The sequence below is a fragment of the Phalacrocorax carbo genome, chromosome 13, assembly GCF_963921805.1.
Source record: "Phalacrocorax carbo chromosome 13, bPhaCar2.1, whole genome shotgun sequence".
Classification (NCBI taxonomy): Eukaryota; Metazoa; Chordata; class Aves; order Suliformes; family Phalacrocoracidae; genus Phalacrocorax; species Phalacrocorax carbo.
The window spans coordinates 11,990,545-12,015,817 of record NC_087525.1 but is presented as its reverse complement, the minus strand read 5'-3'; the positions used below and the strand labels follow the sequence as shown (position 1 = coordinate 12,015,817).

Here is a 25,273-nt window from a genome sequence, read left to right as displayed (position 1 = left end):
TTTGCATCTTTTCACTGACTTCACAGGAATACATGATGTGAGGTTACATCTTACCCAGCAACAAGAAAAGCAGACAACAAGTTCACAATCTTCATTCTACTATTTCATTATTCATTCTAATAAAGATCTGCTAAATCCAAAGGGGTTGGGGTAGTAACCTATTTTCATGGGGAAAAAAAATAGGTTTGGAATGAGCAAAGTCTGCACCACAGACTTTGCTACACACCACAAAAAATACCAGCAGTGTAACCCATTTGGGAGGTTTGCTTGGGAGTGAGGGCCAAGTGCGGTGGCAGGCAACCAAAAGCACCTGTCAGCCCTCATGAGGGCAGTTCACACAAGATCTGTGTCCTTTATCCCTAGTCTAGAAGAGCTGTGCAGCTTTATGTTGACAAGCATTACAATGAGCCATCTATTTTCAAAACAAACACACTAACAAGATTTACGGCTCATTTACAAGATCTAGCACTAATTTTTTGCAGGAACACACAATGGATCACTATTAAAACACCCGCTTAGATCAGTCATTTGCCCTGCTAGGAGACAGGGCTGTCACCTTCTTTGTCATCAAGACATGTAGGTGAGTGAAAGACAAACATAACGACGGATTTATGTGGTGCAATGTAATTTTGCTCTGTTAAACCAAACATCTGTATAGCCTAACAAATATCGTGCCCTCCTGAATCCTACTTCAAAATCCAAGAGCGTATCCATCAAGGCAATTACCTACATCAAAAACAGCTGTAAATGGAATGCCAGAAATCACAAAACACTGCAAGATGGCTTCACAACAGCCTTGAGGCTCCGATCAGTTCTCCTGGGCATCACAGCCTGCAAGCACGGATTTCAGGAAAATTGCAAAAAATCCACCACTGTCTTCAACCAAGACCCCTGCCTGTGAATGCAGCTCTGCTGTGTAGTCAGGAGAGCCATGAACAAGCTCTGGCCGCATCTGGAGCAAAGCCGCTCTGCCTGACATCCCAATCAGCCAAGAGCCAGGTCAGCACAGTGTGGGGCCCGAGCTGGGGGAAGCCAATATCCCTTGTGCTTCAGCTCCCTTTTTGCTCCCACTTCACAGTAGGGTTATGAGGATGAAGAAAGTTACGTGTCAAAGTAGCAACTGTCGTGCTAGGGGCACCTTGTTAGGGCAACGAGTAGGTCTGTGGAAAAGTAGTAAGGAATGAGAAGTGAAGAAAAAGGAAACAAATGCACTAAAATGGTAGAATAAAGTACCTTTAAAAGAAAACAACCCTATCTAGTAGTTATAATAGCTATTGCTATGCTACTTGGGGGTTGGACAAGATGATCTCCAGATGCCCCTTCCAACCCCTACCCCTACCTCTACCATTCTGTGAATCTTGGAATCTGTGAGATGTATGTTAAAAATTGAGAAGTATGGCCAAGTTGCTCGCTTTTAATGGGCAGGCATTGAAAATTACATAAATAATAGTTGTATAGCTAAAAAAGTACCATTTGTTTCACTTGGCCTCTGAAAGCTGCTGTCTTCCATCCTGCAGGATCCAGGCATTCAAATTCCCAAAGAGAGAGTTGAGCAATCAGTAGTACAAGAAACGAAGGGAAAATGGTTGAACCTGCTGGGGAATGACAAGGGCTCGTGCGCATCTTGGATCCATCGTGTGGTTTGCTCACGGGGGTAAGTCGGCCGGCAGGTAAGGATCTGGAGGCTGGGCAAGCTGCACACTGCACATACTCCAGAGACACACTTCACCAGGTCCCCTGTCCTCGAACACCTCCAGAAGGACAGGAAGGTAATTCCTGTGAGCACTCACCACTGGGCAACTCACATAGGCCCTTGTATGTCTGGAGCTCAAAATCAGTAATGTGTGTTTGCCTTTAATCAGGCTGTGCCAGTGTGCACCTTAATTTAGCCTCAGTTATGAAGAGGAGATACGTTAATATACAGAACAGTCATTGCCAGAAAGATACAGTGGCCAGCTTCTGAACAAGGGGTGAGGGGAAGACCTATATGCTGCAGAAATTCTTGGTTCATACTTTTCCCCTAATTACCAACTCCATGAGTGCCCCTTTGTTTTTCAGGTCACTCCCCAATTACATATTACATGTTTCCTTCGTTCCACAACCTTTAATTCTTTTCCAGTGTTGCAGAATTAACTGGACAGGGTTCTTAATCTTGTCTCTACAAAGAACTTGTTGTAATTGCAATGAATGCTTTCATTTTGCTGGTGTCTGAAATACGATTTGCAGGGCAGGGGGGAGTGCGGGCTGATGCTAGTCCCATCATTAATGACATTCTTGTGGGGATTGTAGTTGTGGGAGTAAACACCCCAAAGCTTTTATATAATAACAAGCATGTGTCTGCACGTGAGCTGCTCCTTTAAGAAGCCTTGGGCTAGTGGAAGAAGGGGGATCCAGAGAAAAGGCAGCCCCTGCAGCTATAACAGAGGGCAGAGGTTAAATCTGTTGGCATTTTTATTGCAAGCATGGTCACTGCACACCCGCTCCCTGAAGGCTTCACTGAATTAGAGGTGTTTGCCATCGGCACTGCCCTGCTGGTAGAAGGTAAGCTCGGTGGGGGACCTCAGCAGCAATATGATTTTTGCCCCTACTATTCCTGGTGGGAGGGGGAAGGAAAATTGAAGCAAACAGCATGTTTGTTGTACGCTTCACCAGACCTGTTGTGGCTACTGTGGCTCCATCACTAGTACTTCTGGTGAGTAAATCAGGAGCTGCAAGCTATTTGCAGTGAAGATCTGCTTCTGATATATAGCCGCCCTATGTCGGGGAGGTACTTGCTACTTAGCTTTCTTATGAAGAACCTGGGATGTAAGATTTTGTTGTTGACTTTTAATGGCAATTTTATCTTCCCTGGGGGAAGGATGTTGAAATGACTGATGATCTCTCAATAAAATTGGGCTGCTTGTTTTGTGGGCTGTGATGGCTGTCTTATAATCAAAGATGATGGGTCCAAAATAGCCTGTTAACTGTGAGCATACCTGCAGATTGCATTGGTAGCACTGCAATTAATGGCTGCTGGGTAAAAGTAACAAACAGAAATATAACTGCATGAGATTCAAAAGCTCTCACTGTGTTAAGAAGCAAAATTGGAGGTAGGAGACCATACTCATTTAATTTAGCCAATGTCAGCTTTTCTTAAGTCATGTGCCACTTTGTTGAAAGACTGCAACAAAACGGTGAATTTGTTCCTACCTGGCAGCCTGCGAAGGGCAGGCTTGTGGCTAGGATTATTTCAGTGTCAGTCGCTGGTGTCTCTCCTGAGCTACATCCCAGCCAGGGCCTGGGACCCCATCCCTGCATAGCACTGCTCAGCTGGGGATGCAGGGATCCTGGGGCCCAACAGCAGGAGAAGCTGTAACCACCATCAGAATGGGGAAAATGCTCATCAGCTTACCCCATGAATGTGGAGCGCGGGAGAAAGGAGGATGCTTGCCCTCTCCTTGCAGGTGAGCTCAGCTAGAAGGCAGCAAAGCCTGCAAAGGAAGGCTGGAAGAGCTGTCAGAAACTCTTCTTTGGGGGGGGGAGAGAGAGAGAGAGAAGAAAAAGCTTCTACTACTGGCCCATGGGCAAGCTGCTGCCTAAACAGAGAGGGCTAAACCTGGCCATCAGCCATTAAGCCATCTGCAGTGCCTGACAGGTCCTGGTGGCTTTGCACTTCGTTACTGAGCGGTGAGCAGCAGCAGGAGGACAGGGACACTGTTGGGTCGATGGCTGGGGTCCTGCTGGGGATGACTGGTCACGGTACCACAGCCCTGCTGGCCCTCACCTGCCCGCCCACCCACCTGTGCCCAGGGGCTGCAGCCTGCCACAGACCTGCACTTGTTGGAGCCCAAGCAAAGGATCTGCTGGTAACCTTCACATAAAACTAGACATGGTCTAACATGTTTATGTTTTACTAAACAAGTATTTTCTCTAGGGTTTTAGGCAAAATGTGCCCAGCAGATTGGCACTAATACTTTATCTTTGTCATTTGACTTAAAAGACCAAATTAAATAAAGATTAATTTGCATTCTTGGAGACTCTGAGAGAAAGGCAATGAAGATCTCCTTCTTTTGCTGCAGCTTCTAAGTGCAGTTTTCAAAAAAAGTGCTAGGAAAGAGAGAAACCTTGCATTCACTTTATTAAATGGACACATTTGCTGTTCTGAAAATGAAAACTCAAAGCTATTTCTTTTCCATTTAGTACATGCTCTATTTGTACATTCATGCTGGTCTTCAAGAAAGCACAGTAGGGTAAAGCCTGGAGCTTCCAAAGACAGAGGAAAGATAGAAAAAAGTTGATATAGTAATAACTCTTTGGCTCTACTCTAAATATGGTCACAACATCCCTCTCCCTAAAGGCTTGACTGCATTTGGTGGAGTTGGCAGCAGTTTTACCCTGTGGGTGGGAGGTGAGCTGGCAGGGAGGAAATAAGAACAGCAGATCTCGAATGGCTCCAAGTATTTCTCCTGGAAATATTTTGTTATACGTTGTGTAATGAAAGACGCACATCGGCCGTTACTATGGTTAGGCCATCAGCCATTAATGCAATTAAGGTAGGAGCAGGATTTCTGACTAGACAAAATCATCCATCTTATGTAACTGCAGAATTAAGACAATGAGCATAAGTAGCTACACTACTTTACAGAATTAGGGGATATGGTTTTTTTTCTGCGCTACATCATTTCCCTTTCCAAGAAGAACACAAAGAAAAAGATGTAGTGCCTCTCGTCTAACTGAGACTTAGAGATGTGATGTTGAATCAGAGCCTCATCAGAACTAAAATAATTCATGTCATCTTGAAAAGGACATTGAGGGACAAAGCTTGAATTTAGACCAGTGAAGAATGGGTTTCAGGGTGGCACAGCTCTGTGCTGGGTGAAGAGCTAGGGTTGCCTGGACCAACATTAAGTTATTTTTTTTAAATCTATCAGTGACTGCTTCTTATAATTAGATTATTCCTTTCCATGTATAGTCTATTGACGAAAGGCAGTAATAAGATTGAGCTGGTGTGATTCAAGCACTGTCTAGGTTAACCTTAGACAGAAGCCCAAAGGGAGACAGGCTGACTGAAACACGGCTGAGGGATTTCTGTGCTTAAACACAAAAGAACGTTAACACTGATATTAAACACAACCCATTTCTTTACCGAAGGCAGGCCTGGAGAAGATGTGTGCCCCATGCATGTGCTGGCTGTCAGCCCCCCTGAAACTGCCTCCTCTGCATCTTCCTCGCCCTGACCCATGCGTCCCTGGATGGAGCCTAGCAATCGGGTTTCTCTATTAAAACAAAAGGCAGAATTAAAAATAAGATTAAACTATTTCTGCTCTGCACAAGTGGCCATATCTCTGATGTAGTTTGAAGCATTGGCTTCAGCTGTCACCTATGACTTTTCTCCTGAAAGTCTTTGTAACTTGCCTGCAGACTGTGACCACTACAGATATATTCCCTGTGCCTAAGTTTCCAGAGTAATTATTGTTCTTTCATTAAGGAAAACCACCAAGGAAAACCATTAAGGAAAATAATCATTGTATATATTTTCCATTTCCAGTTTAATTATGCTAAATAATTCTGTATTTCAGCCCTGCTTGGTTTCTGTCTGAATGGCTTGACAATTATTTCTTTCCGAAAAATCAAAGACCTCCGAACACCCAGCAATCTGCTGGTTCTCAGCATTGCACTGGCCGACTGTGGGATCTGCATCAATGCATTCATTGCTGCCTTTTCCAGCTTCCTAAGGTATATCTTCTTTTTCCTAAAGGATGCTCAAAAGAACCACATGAAAATTAACAGCTTAAGTTCTAAGAGGTCAAATTAATTCGTTGACTCTCTTTCTAGCATACCACCTAAGCAACCTTCTCATTCTCTCAATCTGAAACAGCAAAGTGAAACTCTATATAGTTCCACCAGGCAAGTAAAAAAGCAGACATTACTGCGTATGATCTTTGATAGATTATAAGACTGCTTATAGAAGACATTTAACCAGACAGCTTTACCAGTGGTTATAGTAGAAGCTACTTGAATATCAAAATAGTAGCACATTTTCACTTGACTAAACCTCTAGACTGACCCCAAATTTATCTGCAAGTCTTTCTGTTTTTTTATGGACCTTTCCATTAAAGCACTTATTTGGGAAGTTTGTGGAAAATGAATATGCAGATCTGGTAGCAGGGAGTTCACATCAGTTATGACACATTTGATTTTCCACATTTTCACAGCTGTCAATCATTTAATCAGAGGACAGAAACAATATCAAGCATTTCAGTGAATAATTACAACAAACAAATCACAAGCAAACCGTACTGAAAAAACGACCCACCACCCTATAGAATAGTTGATGAATAACTCCACCTAAGTAGCATATTTTTAAACCCTGGAAATACCTTTAATAGAGAACAGCCAGAATTTGACCATTTCATTCTCTCTTAGTGGATATAAAACCATTTTGGCAAATTAACATGTCAATAATAAGCTCCAATGAGGCCTTATTCAACAGTATTTTACCTCCTGTATAGGTCAGCCTTGTTTCAGACACTTATGTCTCACTGAAGTCAGTAAAGATGCCTTTACTGAACTAGAGCTGAGAAGCTAAGGTCAATACATCAAAACAAGCTGGGTTTTAACAAATGTAGGACCTTTTCTTTTAAATGGGAGCAGAAGTTCCCCAGCCTCCCAAGACGTCAGCTATCTCCTGTTCAAAGGGTCTTCCAGGGGTAGACTCCTACTGAATTATACTGGTGTTCTGTAAATACATGAGAAAGCAGATTGCTGAAGACTTCCACCTCACAGCCAGCATCAGATTCAGGTTAGATGAACACAGAAAGAAAAAAAGCCATAGCTCCTTGCCATGGGTGACCAGTATATCGAAGGCACATGCCAGCAGGTATCTGCTACATGAGACCATCTCATGGTTCTTTTCATTCTATGTCTGCAAAGACATTTGGAGGCCTAGGTCTTCCTATCAGGAGTATTTTTATTTGTTTTGAGCTTTTTGTACTGTGCTGCATGGTGAACACTGACTTTCCAAAATGTGATTACTCACTTGCTGCTTTCACCTGTTGACAAATGGGCTGCTCCCAGTGGGTGCAAATGTTGAAGATATCTATAATTGGATGAAATGTAGATTTCCAATTAAAAAAACCCCACAACTTTCCAACACATACATGTATTTTCTTTTCCATATTAAGAGTAAAAATAGCTGTTGTACTATATCAGACACCACAGCAAGATAAATGCTGGCAAATACCTAAAGGCACCCACAGCGTTCACAATGTTTCTCTGACTTAGAAAGCACATGCACAGGCTATCATTTTACCCTCTCTGTCAATGCGATTTCCAAACATGTCTTCACCTTTTTCTGTCATTTTCTTAACATATTGCTTGTTTGTTGACAGATACTGGCCCTACGGCTCTGACGGCTGTCAAATCCATGGATTCCAGGGCTTCTTGACAGCACTAGCCAGCATTAGCTCCAGCGCTGCAGTTGCCTGGGACCGGTATCATCACTACTGTACAAGTAAGGGCTACAACGACCTAGTAACCTTACCCAGATCCTGCTTTAAGGCAGATTGTTTACATTTCGGAGAATCAAAGCGAGCACATATTTATTATCTGCATAACTTATATGTAAGTTTATTTATCTTCACACTAGAGATAGAGCAAATATAAACAAGCTCCCCAAAGGACCTCTTCCCATACAGGGCCACTAACCAACGACCTTCAGGAGATATTTCCTCCTCCAGATCACATCCAAGTCCTGACCCTCTTGCCATGCTTTCACCTTCTCCATAAGTAGTCTTCAGTGTCCCAAACAAAATCCAACTCCTCATATTGAAGAAAAATCTATGCACTTTGGGCTTCCATCCAACACCCTGCAGTGAACCAAATAGATCTTCATGCCCATGCAGAGTTTACTAATTACGGATAAATTCCGTGTAGCTAGAGAGCTGCCTCTGCAGATACAGCAGCTGGAACACAGCCTACAGCAAAGCGCTTCTGCAGAGGTAGGATCGGGCAGACAGAGCTCAGCAGCCCCGTTGTGCAACACACAGGCACTTTGGGGCACAAGAGCCATTTGTGCGGTTTGTGCTACGTCCCAGGCCCCCTTATGACGGCTGGAAGTCAGTACGTCTGTTCCCAAGCAAGGAACAAGTTATCTGCAAGTTTCAATAAAAGTGGCAGAGCTGTTTTTAAGTACTGATAAGAGGAGGAATATCTTATTTTTCTTCTCTTAGTGAAGGCTATTTTTTGTTTTTTTCTTGCAATTTAGTTTTTAACTAGATATGACAGCTTAGCTGGATTTCATGGAAATCTAATATTAGAGAGATCAACTCAGGAAAATAAATTTGCCCTTTTTTGTGGACTTACGAAAGCATATTTTTGATTTAGGTGAGAAATAAAGATTGACGGGATTGTCAAATATATGGATTTATAGTGATAGATACGCTCTGTCTTTTATCACAGAACTGCCTCCCAGACTTTGGCAATACTGGATTTGTGCATTTCTGTAACATGAGTGGAAATTTCCACTGAACTAGGATGCTGAGTTGGATTTGGTGTCTGCGGAAACTGCTAGGACTTGTGCTGAGACTCCAGCTGTGCTCCAGCCCCCCCAGCGGATAGGGAGAATGGGAATAACTGTACTCTCTTAGCACAGAAGTCGGGAAGCACAGCAAGGAGCATTATCATCTGCTGTAAAACCAGCTAGCAGCCTTGTGAGCACTGGAACTGGCAAAACCAGCTTTCTTGTGAACGTGGTGCTTTTGTCTGATAAGACAGACTCGTGCTGACTGCTGTATGGGTGCCTTCACGGGGCCTCACTTCTCCCCAAACACCCGCTTTCACAGTAAATGCAGCAACTTAGTACCTGCCAGTCCCCGGTTCCCTCTCCATCTTACTTCTAAGTAGCCAATGTTTTCAGAAGTTATTAGGAAAGGACTGAGTGACAAACACAGGGCGCACAACCTCGTGCCCCTCATTAGGGAAAGGGAAAGAGACTGTGACATGAAGTACAAACTTAGGCTGAAAGGACATCTTAGCACTCCATATGCTGGGAACGACCTAATATGGCCATTTTGGCAGCTGCGTGGGAGTTCTGCCTCCTGGGGGAAACGGATGAGGCCCTCCCATGTAGATCTGCAGCTTTCGTGTTTGCTGTTAAAGCCAGGCCCTTTCCAGAGAAGTGAGGAGTCCAGACCACCCCACGTGACCGCACCGTTCCCAAAACATTGAGTCCCTTCGGCAAAGCTGATAGACAAATGCAGCCCGCCTTTTCTTACACTAAAGCACAGGTTGCTCAGACCACTTCACAGAATATTTTCTAAATGAATGTGTAAAAGTTGGCTGGGGAAGAAACTGCTGAGCTGCAGCACTTCAATCCCCTCCACCGTTAGCATCCACACAGCCTTTCAGGCATGGCCTCATCTGATTAAAGCAGCAAGTGGTAAAACACACCCAGAACACACAGTGAACATGTTCAATCTGATGATCCCGTTGAGGGTGGAAAGGTTGCCAACTTTTTATTCCGCAACTTTTGTCAAGAATTCAGCTCAGGCAAGGAAATGGGGGTTTTTTTTCGTGTCCAGACAAAGGCCCCACATAATGCAGGCTGTAAGCTAAATCCATACCAACACCCTTTGGACACTGAAATGTCTTTGGAGCTAGAAGAGTAGCAACTGTATTTTATAACAGAGACAGCCTGAAAATAAGTATGTCTTTGGAAAGACATTTTACTCTCTGCAACATTGACTTTACGGCTTTCATGTCATGCACTCCTCCAGTCAAGAGCATCCTACATTAAGAGCACAGGCAGAGAGACCCTAAGGGCACACACTTCTTTACTTTGCTCAGATTGTTACTTACTGATGGCCAAACAGTGCTGCTATTACTGAACATTTTGAACAACAGAACAAAAACAAAACCAAAAGCCCAGAAGGCTTTAAAAGCACATGCTCTGTGGCTATTCCAGTGAAACCAGCCATTTCTAGTTTCATCCTTCACATGCTGATTGCAAGGAAGATTAAGTCATATTTCATAGATCCGATATACTAAGCCTACAGGCTATGAGGTGTTCTCAATACATATATTAAACTCCTGTTGACACTGGTGTGAATTTCATGCCTGTACAGAAGGTACCTTTCCCTAAAAAACAAAGTTATCAACCTTTTATCTTCACTCCCTGAGAACTGACACTCCGTTCAGACTCAGTTACATCATCCCCAATGTTTGTGTTATGTCCTAACATTTTCCCAGAAAAACCTCTGTTGTGGCATTCCTCAGCTTGACTCTTGATTAGCCAGTATCCATGTTTCTGAGGAAGAAAAAGCTGATGAGAATGTGAGATATTACTATGATGATGAGAAAAAATGGGACTTTTCAGCCATTCTGGATGCTAATAACACAAATGTGTTCACCGACAGCCTGAAAATTAACGAAGTTTTTAAATTTGGAAGTCAATAAAACCCTTAGTGACAAAGTGTTAGCCTTTAAAGCGTGTTGGCAACTGGACATGTCACTCATCAGAAAACAGGTTGATGTTGATTGGCGTATGGAAGAAAATAGTATGACCACCACACAGGACAGAGAAGCTGGAGTTTCAAGGCATGTTACTCTTCCTCTTCTTGCTTTCCTCCTCCCAGGCAACCATACTGGGCAACTCTTTTCATCCCCTAATGTGGCTTTGGGGCCTATGAGATGCTACTTTCACAGCAAGGAGGAGAAAACTACAGAAATCTGTAGTCTAAAAGTATGCAATAGAGGAGAAAAGGCAGGAGACTCTGAAGGGTTTGAATACCAATCACTAGCAAGATGGGAAAACAGATTATTGTATTTCAAAATTTGATCATTGTGGGGAAAAGGAGAAAACAGAAGCAGTTTTATGTTAGTGCCTGACAGGGAAGGAGGGAGGGGCAAACACTGAGGAAGCTGTCTATCAATAGCCAAGCGTTCAGGACAGAGGATGACATTTTATGTCAGGGTAGGCATTGCTAGTTCTCCCTGGCCGTTCAAATGAGGAAAACGTCCTGAATTACGTTCTTAACATAGCAAGGGAGGAGGGAGGCAGCAGCCTGGGAGGTCGCGCTGGAGCTGGGACCGGGCAGGCAGAGGGCACGTACCACGGAGACGTCTCTGCTGAGAGGGTAGCACGCTGCTCTCAGCAGGCTACGGAAAGGGGAAGGATCCTGGCCAGTATTTTCCCTTCATAACCACGGCACACGGTTACCATTTGAAAAGGAAAGAAAAAAAAATCTAGAAGATTTTACACTTGTATTTAGGAATTAGGGGAAATGGAAAATATGAAGCAATTTATCTCAGTACTTTTCTCAATATTATGAGAGAAAAGACAAAGGAAATCAGCAGGGATTTTTGTAGAAGCATTCAATTTCAAGAAATAGAATTGCAGTGAGTTTTATCTAATCCTTAACATTCAAGGAAATCTAGGCTGTTGTATCAGTATTCAAAGATTAGCAAACTACCATTTGCTGCTACTGCAGCTGTCAGCTCTGTCAAATCAGGAGCCTGTCCTTACCTCCTGCCACACTTACTGCAGTCACCCTGCCACACTGCCTTCATCTAGTCTTGCACCTGCATCAGTTTTCCCTGACAAAATGCCAGTGTTTATAGAGATCTTGCATTTTTACTGAATCGCCAAGACAGCTTTATGATCATGCAGAACCACAGCAAAATATTACTGGAGTAAAAAAACCCCTTTATTAGGTTATTTTAAAGAGCTTTTTCTAATGATGTGCACAAAAGAAGCTGTTATGCAGTGCAGCTTTCTTATTCCTACAAAAAATGAACACTTGTGAACAGCCGTGACTGGCGTTTTTCGCACTGCAGATGAAGTAGGTACCACCACCTATTTTACTTGTGACTGATACATATTTTCCCTTATAAGTTTTTCAGATATTTTTCTCTCTGACAAACTTTGCCAATTTTAAGTGATACATGCCACGAAGTCTGCTACAAGCCATATTGTTCTGGAATATATCAGCTATTATAAATTAACCATTTGCAAGAATGAGGAAAAGGGACTTTTTTTCCCTCCATCCTAGAAAATCTTGTTGACCTTTTGTTTGAGAAATTCCTTTTGCGTACCAGCCTGAAATCCAGTTTAAAGGTAACTACTGTGGCAGAGATATATTTTTTGCTCTTTCTGTGAAAATCAGCTAAATGTTTGACCAATTTATAAATCTTTAAAAAAATCTAAATTCCTAAATGTCCCCACAGAATAAAGATGAAGAAATAGTTTATGATTATGTCAGTAAAAATGAGCCAGCATACTCAAAACGATTGTTCCATGCTCCATCTAGCACTTCCTAAATTTTAAGCTTTGACATCACAATTTTAGTATTCTTTAAACAATGGGGGGGTTTTGTTTGTAAGAGTGACCTCTTTCTGTTCCAAAGCAATTACAGAAGCCATTTAAAATCCCCTGTATTAATATTTCACTGTATGGAAACGAGAACCTTCCCTCCTGCATTTCAAGGAGAGAAAGTCAGAGCACAAGAGTGATTAGACTTAATAGGACTGAATTGCCAGCACTAATTAGGAATTATATCCTTAAGCATAGGCTGAACTCCATACATACACATTTAACTGATTTAGGACCTACATGGCTATTATGTTAAATTTTATCAGGCCAAAAAAGGCATTTAAGGAAAAGCAATGGCCTGCTCTGCACAAGAACAGCTGAACTGCTCTTGACTTGCTCTCTTGCTGTCAGCCCTCTCAGAGGAGCACATTTTTGCCATGTCAATGGAGCATGATCCTTTCACTGTTCTTGTACTGGCAGTATTTTTTTCTGGGTAAAACTAAAATAATATCAAATTTGTTCAATTTTACATTCATACTTTTTTAGCTACTTCTGACGTGTCATTAAATGCTTTCTGGAGGGTCAACAAGCAGCTGATCTCACTGGGACTATTTCACCATTATTCACATTTTGCAAAAGGCCATATCCAGAAGGAAAAATTTAATCTTCTAAGTTCGGATTCTCGCACTTTCTAGTGTCCAAAATGGGTCTCCTTAAACGTGAGGAGAGAGAACATATGAGCTCAGCCCCAGAGATGAGCTTTCCAAACGCAGGCTGTCAAGATATGCCTGCTGCCAGACTCCACTATTGTGTGGTCCTTTTATTCTACATCTAATAAGAAACGGGGTTCCCTAACACCCATGGAAAAGTAACGAAAATAAACTTTTTCTTACAGTTTTTCATAAAAGAGGCACAAATATTAAAGGAAAAAAAAAAGAAAGAAAGAAAATGGAAAATGAAGGAAAAAAAGAAAGCTAGTGGAAATAAAGAAGTGTCATCTCGCCGTGCTGCCCACGGCCCTGCCAGGCACGACGGCCTTCCCAGATGCAGCAGAGGGGGAACCGAGGCAGGGCACTGCCAGCCAAAAGCACGGGGAGTTTTCCCTTAGAGTGTCCTATAGGCTGCATTTTTTCTGTTAAAAAACTAAACATAGAAATCTCCATTAAAGCCACTCTCGATAGAGAATATCTGAAAGCCATTTCAGCAGGCTGGTAGCACATGGGGCTCCAGGAGAGACGTGGCAACAAGAGACTGGGCTCCATGGAAAACCCTGGAGGTGGTGGGAGCCAGTGGAGCAAGACCATCGCCTACTTTTCTGTGCAAGGCAACAGCAGGGAAGGTGAGCTTCCCACCACCACCCCCCAGACTCATGCAGGCGGCTGGATCAGCCACCCTCTGTCAGTGCAGGCACCCACGGGTGCCTTCAGCATGCCACCAACACTGTCCCAGCAGCTGAAGGCAGATTTTGTGAATGCAAAATTCTTTCCCTTGCATGCAAAGATCGGTAAGGTGCCGGTGTGTGGCCAGGACCCGGTGACACCAGACTGCCTCAGGCATGGCCCATTGCATTTTGAGACCTTCAGGATACTGCAGTAGTCCATGAAGTGAAAGGATGGGGCGGAAATAGAGCAAAGTTTCTGCCACAAGATACCATGAAAAATAATTTGCATTAATTATTTTATAGGACTTGCTGAGAAACAAAAGAAAACCCCAAGATCTAGTTTGGGTTTTTTTCAGAATATCAGGAGAGCTTGCCACTTACAAAATTGTATTCCCAAAGCAATAAAGCTACTTTTGGCATGAGCTTGTTTTAAGAGAAACACAGTTCAGGTCCAGGTTTCGGTGCAGCTGCTTTTGATAACGCCTTTAAAAAGTTACTAGAATATGTAAAACACAAAGCAAACCTGACAGCTTGTGTAATAATCTTTGTTCTGATTGAATTTTAAGTTACGGTTCTGTAAAGCCAAGCCACAAGAGCCGCTATGTAGAACACAGATGGAAATGGAAACCTTGGATGAGGAACAACTCTAACATGCTTGTCTGAGCATATACCTAAATAGGACGCAGTTCTGAAAGGTACAGCTTAGGCTACATTGCTTCTTTGGACTGGGAGGTTAAGAACAATTACAAGTTACTAAAAAGTTCGACTCTTATTTCTATAGTCCCCTAAATCAGAAACTATTCTTTTGTTTTCATCTATGTCATTCCTGAGTCACATTTTGTCAGTACTACAAAGCAATATTTGAGCCTTTGCAGCCAAAGTATGTCTTCTATGCAGGAACCATACAAAAGGCAGATATTAGTCATTATTAATCATCCTTCATTAGTAAGTATTAAAAAATAATGCCTTAAATTACTAAAAAAATAGATTTTATTGGTAACTACCATAAAACAGAGTATTAAATAAAAAAGGATTTTTAATTTTTTTTTTAAATTGCAATGCATACACCTGCCTTTTCCCATACTAATTTTTTAATACCTGCACCAAACAACTCTTCCAAGCTGATTTTTAATGCAATTCAAACTCTAATTTTTTTCCCCTGAAGAACCTCTGGAAGATAAGAAAAAGCACAGAGGTAGAATCAACATTGCTGTAAAAGGGCAATTTCACTCACACGCCTACTTTTTTATCCTTCTTTAAAATAAATAAGGACAGTACAACACAAAATAGCTACTGTAGAGTTTGCGGTCCGTCCTGGGGCTGCTGCCTTACAGAGATTCCCCGCCTGTGCAGCCCCCCCATATCTCCACCCACAAGTCAGCCACATCTGGTCGCCCGGCAGGGCCCCACCTCATGCATCTCGTGCATCTCTCCTCCAGTCCCTCACCTTTCTGAGAAAGGTCAGAATTGGCTTGAATCTTCCCGGCCTGCTGTCACGATGCTGCTGCTAAGTGCAGATGAAAAGATTGCTTCCCAAGCTCAGTGAAAATTACATCATTACTCCTCCCTAATGGGAGATTTGATTAGAAAGGAGTAGTGGGCAAAGTCACCGTGCTCCTTGCTGGTGCAGCTGGCGTCATGGGCTGTTCAGCATGGGTATGATTACGGACGTTAGCCTCGATAACAAAATTATCCAGGCCTTTTTACATGCAAGCAGCGAGGCTAACACAATGTCCTGCAGCAGCAGGGAAGCCTGCCTGCCTTCTGCGTGAAGAAACACTTCCTGTGTCTTTTGAAGTTTCCGATCTTTCATTTCATTCATTGACCTGTTCCTACGGTATTTTATGGAATTAGATAAGATAGGCACAAGTGATCATTTTTATTATAAAATTAGAAAAAAGTAATAATGCTGAGCTTCACGTTTCCTGTTTCAGGCTAAGCAATGATCTTAAAGGCAAAATAATTTGACCAGCAGTATTTTTAGGACAAGATCTGTTGTCAGGTTATGTGTGTGTATATATATATTCACATATATATTGATGAGCAGCGTTTTTAGAACAGGGTATATTTAATATCCACGTGTGCCCTGCATGCCTGGCAGGGCAGGTAGGAGGCAGGCAGGGGCTGGGGACTGTGTGCACCGTCACATTTCTGATCTGACTCGCTCCCTGCAGTGGGGCTCTCGTTCTTCAACCACTATTTATTGCATCGCCCCGTGCCTTCTACTCTCCGCCTCTTCTGAGTCTTTAAACACATTCCCAAAACACAAGAATATAATGTTTGTAAGAGCGGCTGTATCTCCAGTGTGGTACAAAGCTGAGCAGCAATACAGCATTTGTCTAATTAAAGCACACAAAAGGGAAGTGCAATTTGCTGCTTCCTAAAGTCTAAAAGCTCCCCTCCAATTTTACGCAGGGTTGATTCCTCCAGACTCAGGTCAGCCTCAGGCTGGAAAAGACAGACAGCTACTTGTTTTTGCCCGAGGCCCAGGGCCGAGGCTCTTGGCTCTGGCCCCACAGAGCCAGAGAGCTTTGCCTCGTGGTTTAATTCCGGGCATGGAGACCCCCTTTTCTCTTCCCGCAGGGAGCAAGCTGCAGTGGAGCACGGCCATCTCCATGATGGTGTTCGCGTGGCTGTTTGCTGCCTTTTGGTCTGTGATGCCCTTGCTGGGGTGGGGGGAATACGACTATGAACCCCTCCGAACCTGCTGCACCCTGGACTACAGCAAAGGGGACAGGTGAGGGCGGGGGCCAGCTCCCACGGGAGGGCGGGTGGAGGCTGCCATCCCCTGGGGTGGCCTCGGCAGCAAAACCCACAGCTGTCCCCCATCCTTGTTGCTGGGACAGATCCCCCTCCCCAGCTGCTGGGGCAAGGCAGGCACGACCCAGGACTGCCATAACTCACGTGGCAGCATGTGGGAACCGCTAAAGTCAGCTTCCTCCATGGGAGAGGCTGATGCTCAGGTTTCTGCTACTCCTTTACTCCTTGGTCATCTATAAGCTGCATCTGTTCTGGGTTTAGGACTTGAAACTCTTTAAGAATGGTTTTGTTTTTAGGCAGTCCAGCACTGATGTCTGAGTAGGGATGCTTGGGTTTAGAAACCAATAACCTGTTGTGATTTTCTGCAATACTATCCATCCCGCGCACAACAGCATGGCACAACATAACCGGCCTTCAGCAAATGCTGCACCTAAAGCACGTTGACAAAATTGTTTTGGCAATTTAAAAAATATAAGTTAATTAATATTTACAGCAAGTTTACAATGCCCTAGAGAGGAATTAACAACCTCTTTTTTTCCCTCCTCACCCTTTCCAGAAACTATATCACGTTCCTTTTTGCTCTGTCCATTTTCAATTTCATGATCCCGGGCTTCATCATGCTGACGGCCTATCAGTCCATACACCAGAAGTTCAAGAAAAGTGGGCAGTATAAGGTAAGAAAGCTTCCTCAGACCCTGCAACTGCCTTGCCAAAATAAGGCTGCATCCAATAGAGACAAAGCTCTCAAAAAGCCAGTTTCTTTCATAGAGGCTTTGGCTCAGCTCCTTCCGTGCTAACTCCCCAGTGCTACCTGAGCAGGAGGGCAGCGCAACACACGATGGGGACACCCAGAAAGTTCATGGAAACCCCATCCTTAGACATTTCAAGATTTGACCAGACAGCTACATCTGCCCAACCTCGTGCTGTAAACAGTTCCCCATCAAAGCAGGGATTAGACTAGTGACCCTGAGGATTCCCCTCCAACTCTGGTCCAACTCCAGTCACAACACAAACACACAGCATGCAGAATATTTGCTAATAGCGTATCAATACTTATCCAGAGAAACTTTGCTCAGGAAGGATCTTAGCTTATCACTGAGGAAGTCAGCCAGAACTGCAGCCCTGCAAGGAACCACGCAGGCACCCCGTGGCGGGAGGAGGGCCTTCCTAAACACGCTGTGTTTAACTTGGCTGAGAAAATTCAGAAATCTTTATGAGCTGGAAACAAAGGAATTGCCCTGGCATAGCAGGTTAATGGGAATGTAATGTTGTGATTATATGAGTTGTTTCCTTAGGTTCAGGCTGTATGGTTTGGGGCGCTCTGCGTGGCTGGCGGGCACAGCCCGACCCCTGCATTCAGTAAAGACAGTCAGTTCTCCAGGGGAATGTTATACCGGCAAAGCGACAGTCAGGCAGGCTGGTTTGTAGCTGTCTGGAGCATATACATGTATCCTCTACATATTTCTTGAACAAATCTCAGTGTTCATTACTATAAGTCGATTACCTTTTTTTCAGTGAATTTACGCGTGTTATTTCTTCCTTATGATATTCTGTAGCTGTGCAGACTAGTTACAATGCAGAAAATTTAAGGATGAAATTATCAATTCCCTATTCATTAATATTTATAAGATACTTGGGAACAGCTGGCCATAAACACCATGGATAAGGCCCTAGCATGAAGGACACAGGAATGCTACTACCATGACACAGATGCCACTGCATCCATCTGTTGCACTGCCATAGTAGTGGCTTCACACAGTTTGTTTGTCTGCAAGACCCTCTCAGAAGTCAGCAAAATATCATTACTTTTTAACTGTTTTTAAATTTACACATTGCCCTCCCTCCTCAGCAGCAATTACTGGCCCTGGCTTCTATGTCTAGCACACACACTGATTTAACTGCTCTGCCATAAGGTGCTTTGTCACCTCTGCCCAGGAGCAACTGCCACTCCCCACCCCGGCCCCCAGAACAGGGCTCTGGGGCTTGCTGCACCAGCAGCCCTCGACGCAGAGGGAGCTGTGCTCGCACACCTCCGACATCGACAGCAAAGCAGCCGTGACACGGCGGATCCTGCTGGATGCTCCTCTCCTGCTACTGAACACAAACCACGGTCTCACAGGATCTGTCCCATCCGCTTGTTGCAAGCGTGTGGTTGTGAAACACGAAGGAATTTATTGCTCTTGTTTTTCAGTTTAATACTGGTTTACCATTGAAGACGCTGGTCATTTGCTGGGGTCCCTATTGCCTTCTGTGCTTCTACGCAGCAGTTGAAAATGTGATGTTCATTTCACCAAAATACCGCATGGTACGTCTATGCCACCCGAGGGAATTCAGTGACATTCTCCTTACTGTCCCCTCTCCATTCCTATGAAACAACGCCCATTTACTCACAACTGGTTTTACCTATTATAACATCTATATCAAGTAGATCGTTTCCTCCAAGCACTCTGTTCATCTACCACTTTTAAGGCAAAACAGCTAAGCACAGTGATAAAACAGGCATGGTATTGCTGCTTTGATCAAGCAACAATTTAGGAAGCTGGGGAGGGGTGGGGGTGTGTGGGTGTCTTCAGCAGTCAGTTAGAGGTCTGTAGCCTGCACTGCTTTGTGGCTTGTAGGAGTTTTTGTGTCCTTCCCAGACTCAAGTACCAGCTCAAAATTTTCGATTTTGAAGAAACTCTCTGTCTCATTCATTTTTCTAATACTTCTCTCTCCTCAGGGGAGCTACAACTGATCACTCTTAAGGTTGTGCTGCCTCCTTTTTTCCCTTTTTTCTATGAGTCTTGGCTCCAAGGCTGCCTCTGGGACTCAATAATATCACATCAAACTTTTCAACTTTAATTCGGTCCCCAAAAATCAGCCCAGTTTCAGGTCACCAAATGCATTACTGTACTTAGGTATTCAGTATCCTACATAAAATGCGTTAGCAAAACCAGCCCACTTATTGACCAGAAGGTGTCCAGGGCACACCCTTCACTCCTCCTAAGTGTTTGTATTCACTCTCAACTGATATATCCCAGTTTCAGGCAATGCTGATCTAAATTCTTTCTCCTGCAGACTATAATTTCCTGAGCAAGGGTCTCCAACTGACCAAATTGCTTTTACTTCTCATCTCTCCGGGGGTAGCAAGCCACTGCCATCGGAGACAGGCATTTGTTTGGTAAAGGGAAGCTGAGCCTGCGCTGAAAACAGCCCATTGGCTCCTCAGTCCACTTTCCTATTAATAAATATTGTGTTTCACGACAGATTCCTGCCGTTATTGCCAAGACTGTGCCAACGGTGGATGCCTTTGTATATGCCCTGGGGAATGAGAACTACAGAGGTGGAATATGGCAGTTCCTCACAGGACAGAAGATTGAGAAAGCAGAAGTTGATAACAAAACTAAATAACCCGTTATGGCATTAAGCTAAATTAATGCAGGTACATCACTGAAAGCAAAACGGTAGAGGAAACTCTGTGCATTCTCCGATATGAAATGCAAAGGTGGTTCCACATTGGAAAGGCCATGCATTGGCTACAAGCACAGAACTACTGAAAGAAAGCCCTCCAGATAACTGTCCAAACCATCATGAGCTGCTTGTCAAACAAGCTGCCTTAAACCTGTGTTGATTGTCATCAGTCTCATTGTATACATCACTGCAAATAAACTATGTGCTGGAAAGCATTTATTTTTCCTGATGCACTAACATAAAAGCTCAGCAAATTAACTGAAACGGGGTATTCGTTTATGCAGTGAGGCCTCCTCAAATCAATCTGTGTAGTTTGTCCATATGGTAACGTCTGGATTACTAAAAGATTAAAGGAGTATCCAGTATTACACCACATGTCTGTATAAATAGCTCGTTCATCTGAACAATGCATTTTCAAGGCACCCGAAATGGGAGTTCCCAAATTTCCGTGATGAATCTGCCATCCTAATTCCATAAAAAACATTTTAGTGGGCATTTTACCCCAATAAGGAATATTAGCTTGGCTCCTATTTGAATGAATTAGTGTGTGACATTCAGCTTTGTCACACACTAAACTGCATCAGATTTTGCAGCTGGTGCTTACCAGGACAGTCAACAAGCTCACAGTTCATCATAAAAACATTCATCTTTTTATTGAACACTGAGCTGAAAACTAAAGGGAGGTATGGGTTAGAGTCTGTTCTAAAAATGCCATAAGAATTAAAATTAACTTCACATCTGCCATTAAATTCCCCTATGTTCTACATGAGCGAGAACAACCCCATAATCAGTTCTGGCTAAAGAGTCTGAGCAATTAAAAAGCCACTTATTTTATAATTACCAGAATTCATATATATTTTAAACAATTAGAAATGTCCATTTTAAACATTTGTATTTGCTCATGTTGCTCACATTGCCTACAGGATGAAAAACTGTCAGTTGATGTTGCCTGTTACTGCCAGATGTGTCTCAGAATGACCCATTTGCAAAAAAAAAAAAGTATGTGCATGACACACAGAATACAAGAGATTGTGCATACAGAAAGCCAAACCTAATTGATTCTTACAGGGAACGTATGGTTCATTTCCAAGCATTGACAGTAAAAGAGCTTTTGAAGCTAAGCAAAGAAAAAGCTGATTTGTCCCTATGATGGTTTCCAATGTATTAAAAGGGACAATGGTTGAGCATGGGTTAAAAAAGGGTAGATGGTGCAATCCTAGAAGCTAGACAATCAGTGGTAGAGGGGACGTTCCCCTCAAGCTAGAGATAGGAAATAAATGTCATTTTGTCACAAGTTAACAAGCAAAATCCCATTCAGAGATGTGCTTTGGGATTTGTAAGGCTCAACATAGTCAAAATCTACCTGACGGAGCCATGAATAACGCCGTGACAAAATTATTTTGAATAATCACATCTAAAGTTGACAGCTAAGGCTTACATCTTAGGTACACATAATATTAAGCAAGCAGGTGACAAAATGTTTGCACTGATAAGTGCAAAATAATGTGTATGGGCACAAAATTACCTTTAAGTAAGTATCTAGAGTGACAGGCTCTGAATCTGTAATTACCTGTTTCTTGGGAAAGGCACCTGGGTAGGTCTTGAAATCATCAGTTCACTTGGCAGCAGGGTCATACTGACAAATCCCAGCAGAATGCTAAAAAAACACTAAAAAAGGAATAGGAAACAAAAGAGGACACACGGTCACATCACTTGAAAGCCACAGTGCTCAGACTTACGGAATAGGGTGCATAGTTCAGTTCATTCTAACTCACAGAGGATATAGATAAGCTAGAAAAGGGCCACAGGGATGATCAAATATAAGGAGAAGCTTGAACATGGCAGGATGAAATGAAGGAGGGTGCTGGCTCAGAAGAGGTAGCTGGTGAGGAGAGCAGAGACAGCCTTATTGAAACAGGGGTTCAGGGGATGTGAAGATGAAAGCTGTGTATTTTCTGAAGTTCGCGGTTTGAGGAGTGTTCTTCATGTTTGCCTACTGGAATATGTTATGGCTTACGAAACAATACTGCAATAATGTAATAAATAGCAGCTTAAGACACCTCATTAGGATCTGAGTCCCCTTTGGCTTAAAGGGAACATACCTCAGTTAGGAACTCGTCTCAGGTTTGGGCTCTTAGTCCATTATCAGTTTGATTTTTTACTTTCTTTTACTATAAACCTTTTATTGTGGGAGTACAAAACAGCAGAGCTGTTGCTTCATTCTGTTGGACAGCTACAAATTTTAATGTGCGTCTGTTTAGGTTTCTGTATTCTTTTTCATATTTGCTTACTGAAAGCTAGTGATGGTTAAAGCTGAGTATTATTACTTAGTGAGCATAAATTCACTTAGTCTCATTCAAGCCTCGAGAAAAATCGGGCCTCTGTCCTGAGCAGCAACCAAAGCTGAACTCTACGGCTGCACCAAAGAAATGTGAGGTAACAAAGTCACTGAAATATTTCAGACCTAGGGATGGTGCAAAACTTACAGGTGTGCTTTGAAGAATATGGGACATGTTCATATAGCCCAGTGTAGTGCTACAAATGGAGACCACAGCAGAGGCAGTGCAGTGCGTTACAGTGACATGGGAACAGGCGGTCCCTCCCACGAGGGACTCCTACAGCTCTCCGGGGTGAGACCTCACTTCAGGTGGTTCCCTGTGCTGCAGCGTGTTGCACTGAGTAGCTTCGAGCTCCGGTTGCTCCCATCTGCTCAGAAATCCCACCTGGTTTCACTCTGCACCTCCAAACCTAAGGATGTACATGAAACCCGAATCATTTCTCCTGTCATTCATCTCCACCCTAAACACCTTAAATGAATGTTTCTCAACCAGTCAGGCCCACAGCTGTCCCAGCCTAGGGACTCCTTCATACAAGAACATACAAAGGCTCTTGACAGAGTGAAGAGAGGCAAATGAAGCATTTGAACAAACTGAGTGGTCTTAAAGATCTCCTCAGTTCTGGTTCATAATGTCTCGGCTACTGACTCCCTACCAGAGAGTGGAAAAAATGAGGTTGCTCGTGGGTCATTTATTAGACCATGGATAATCTCACTGTCTCTGCAAAAAGAATTGAAGAAAACAAAAAAGAGACAGAAATAAGCACAAAAGCTTCCAGAAACTGGTCACCAAGGCAAAAAATCCTCTTTTAGCTGTAACTAGTTCTCACCGCTAATTTATCCACATTAAGAAGAACTGGCTGATGACCACTAATAAGTGCACTGTGTTTCTTTCAGGAAAACATCTGAAAGCAGTGCATCACAAAGCCCAGCACGTGCTTCCAGTTAATTACACAGTTTACCCTTAGCACAGTCAGCCTTCACCACAACAGCGCTGGCCCGGTGCCCTCTGGCACTGCTCGTTGTCCAGATCTTGCCAATTAATATCTGCTGCCATCCTGATAAAGCCTGTCTTAGCAAGGTCCCGTATCTCGAGTAGGTTATGCTGAAGCATACAAAATTCCGTCGTGTTTTCACACCCTGGAGAGTTTCAGATGGCTAGAAACAGGATTTATATTATCCTAACCAAAGTGCAGCCCAGGAGGTTACACAGGGGCTGCAAAACACTCCCATACAGAAAATATCCCACCTAGTATCCAAAAAAAACCAAACACCAACCCTCAAAGAACAAAAAAGGAGACACATGTAATGGCTGCATTCAGCAACTCAGCTTAAGCTGGAACAGCCAGTCTGAACATTCCAGGTGTTTAATTCCATGGTGATTAATTCCAGTCCTGTCACTAAAGATGAGAGTGGCTACAACCTACCCACTTTTAAAAATAATGACATGGCACTTCAGGCTACTTCAGGTTAGCTATTGCAGCCCTTGGGTGGGGAGGGTTTGGACAATTTTCCCCAGTCTATCATCATACTACTTTGAATTGAATTACTGTAAAACAGTGAAGGAAGTTCATTTTGTCACCACAGGGGAAAAAAAAATTCCCAGTTCCTAAATATGGACTCAAGTGCTAATGATTGGTTTGGTTCAACAAGTCGGGATACAGAGACTAAAAGCGTAATGCAAGATCCACATAATATGGTGACGGCAAGTGTTAGTGACAAGTACTTGTTCTTCCTGTCATGCCTCACTTAAATTTCATGTGCTCCATCCACTTTCTGATGTATTTCTCCTGGCACCTCTTGTACATCTGATCAGGGCATTACAAACCCATTTAGGAATGGGGTCGGGGAAGAATTTGCACTGTTCCCAATCTATCGTCATATTACTTTGAATTGCATTACTGTAAAACAGTGAAGTGAGCTGGTTTTGTCACCACGTGTTCGTGACAAGTACTCTTCCTTCCTGTCATGTCTCACTTAAATCTCCGTTCATGTTTCACCTGTGAGGATGGCTAAGTGGAGACTCCCACCTCAGCCTATGACATTGAGAGTTTGCATTTTGAGGTTAAAATGCAAAAATATTTGGTACCATCTGCCTTGTACACGTACTCACACTTGAGTTATTCATCAGAGGATTAGAGTCAATGGTCTGTATGAGCTGCCCTGGACAGGCTAACACAGTAAATACTCAGAAGGTGCTTTGTTATGAAGACAGCCATTCCACTTTCTGCAGAGATAAAGGGTAGGTGGACCTTTAAATTAAGATTATGTGAAATAATAAGAATTTTTTAATGGTGAACAGACATGCTCACACATCTATTTTAGGTGTTTGGAAGACTGCTAATGTAAGGTAATCTCTTGTGCATGATTAAGGGACAAAAGCATCCAATAACAACAGCAACAGAAAGCACAAAAATTCTAAGATGATCTCAATAACATACATGCTTGAATGATTATGAATACAGTTAAGATTTTAAATGCAAGACTTAAGTATTTTATTAACACTTTAAGACCCTTGGATTTCCACAGGCAGGCTTTTTTCCTGTGTGAGCCATGTCTGAAATTTTTCAAAGCAGGGTTTGTTCAGAACACAACGTCAGCTCATACCATTGTCAGGAAATGGACTGAGCCGAGATACAGATTTTCCTCATTCCAAAAGAAGCAGGAGACAAGCCCAGGGCTCAGTCTCCCACACACTGGTTAGGCCAAGTCCCCTGAAAAATGCCAGAGAGACAAGGCAAAGGCAGCTGAAGCAAGCTGCTACCTCCTTTGAGACCCGGGCCCACAGAAATTGCCAATACAACTAAGAATTTACACCTAAATGTTGATTTCATATTGAGAAGTATTTCAGATGCAGATTCATTTACCTGCTTTAAAGGAATCTAATTTTAATTAACCTAAGTTTTAAATTAATGTAAACTAATTAAACGCTGTTTAGAAATATGCTTCAGAGGAAAATGCTTAATTCCGTACATCTCTAATGGTAGAAAATGTGCTTCCTTTTAATAACAATTTGTTCTTGGGAATCTGAAAAATAGTTGTGTAGTTATAGAGCAAG

At 43.0% G+C, this 25,273-nt stretch overlaps 1 protein-coding gene across 2 annotated transcripts; it reads left to right on the top strand.

Annotated features, from left to right (window-relative positions):
• Nucleotides 1-1,528: 1,528 nt before the first annotated feature.
• Nucleotides 1,529-20,052, top strand: RGR (retinal G protein coupled receptor). Of its 2 annotated transcripts, none has more exons than XM_064465000.1 (7): nucleotides 1,529-1,654; nucleotides 5,559-5,715; nucleotides 7,371-7,492; nucleotides 16,254-16,407; nucleotides 16,987-17,104; nucleotides 18,622-18,735; nucleotides 19,677-20,052. In XM_064465000.1, the coding sequence occupies exons 1-7, from the start codon at nucleotides 1,603-1,605 to the stop codon at nucleotides 19,818-19,820; spliced, it is 861 nt and encodes a 286-aa protein (XP_064321070.1). In that variant the 5' UTR covers nucleotides 1,529-1,602; the 3' UTR covers nucleotides 19,821-20,052. The 2 variants fall into 2 exon arrangements, with proteins under 2 accessions (XP_064321070.1, XP_009506096.1); XM_009507801.2 differs by lacking the exon at nucleotides 1,529-1,654 and adding an exon at nucleotides 2,463-2,541.
• The last annotated feature ends 5,221 nt before the right edge of the window (nucleotides 20,053-25,273 follow it).

Bases quoted from the DNA above. Each gene is read 5' to 3' on its own strand.
- RGR (XM_009507801.2), top strand. From the start codon at position 2,463: ATGGTCACTGCACACCCGCTCCCTGAAGGCTTCACTGAATTAGAGGTG. The intron at 2,542-5,558 runs GTAAGCTCGGTG...TCTGTATTTCAG, and splicing joins CACTGCCCTGCTGGTAGAAG to CCCTGCTTGGTTTCTGTCTG. The intron at 18,736-19,676 runs GTACGTCTATGC...GTTTCACGACAG, and splicing joins TTTCACCAAAATACCGCATG to ATTCCTGCCGTTATTGCCAA.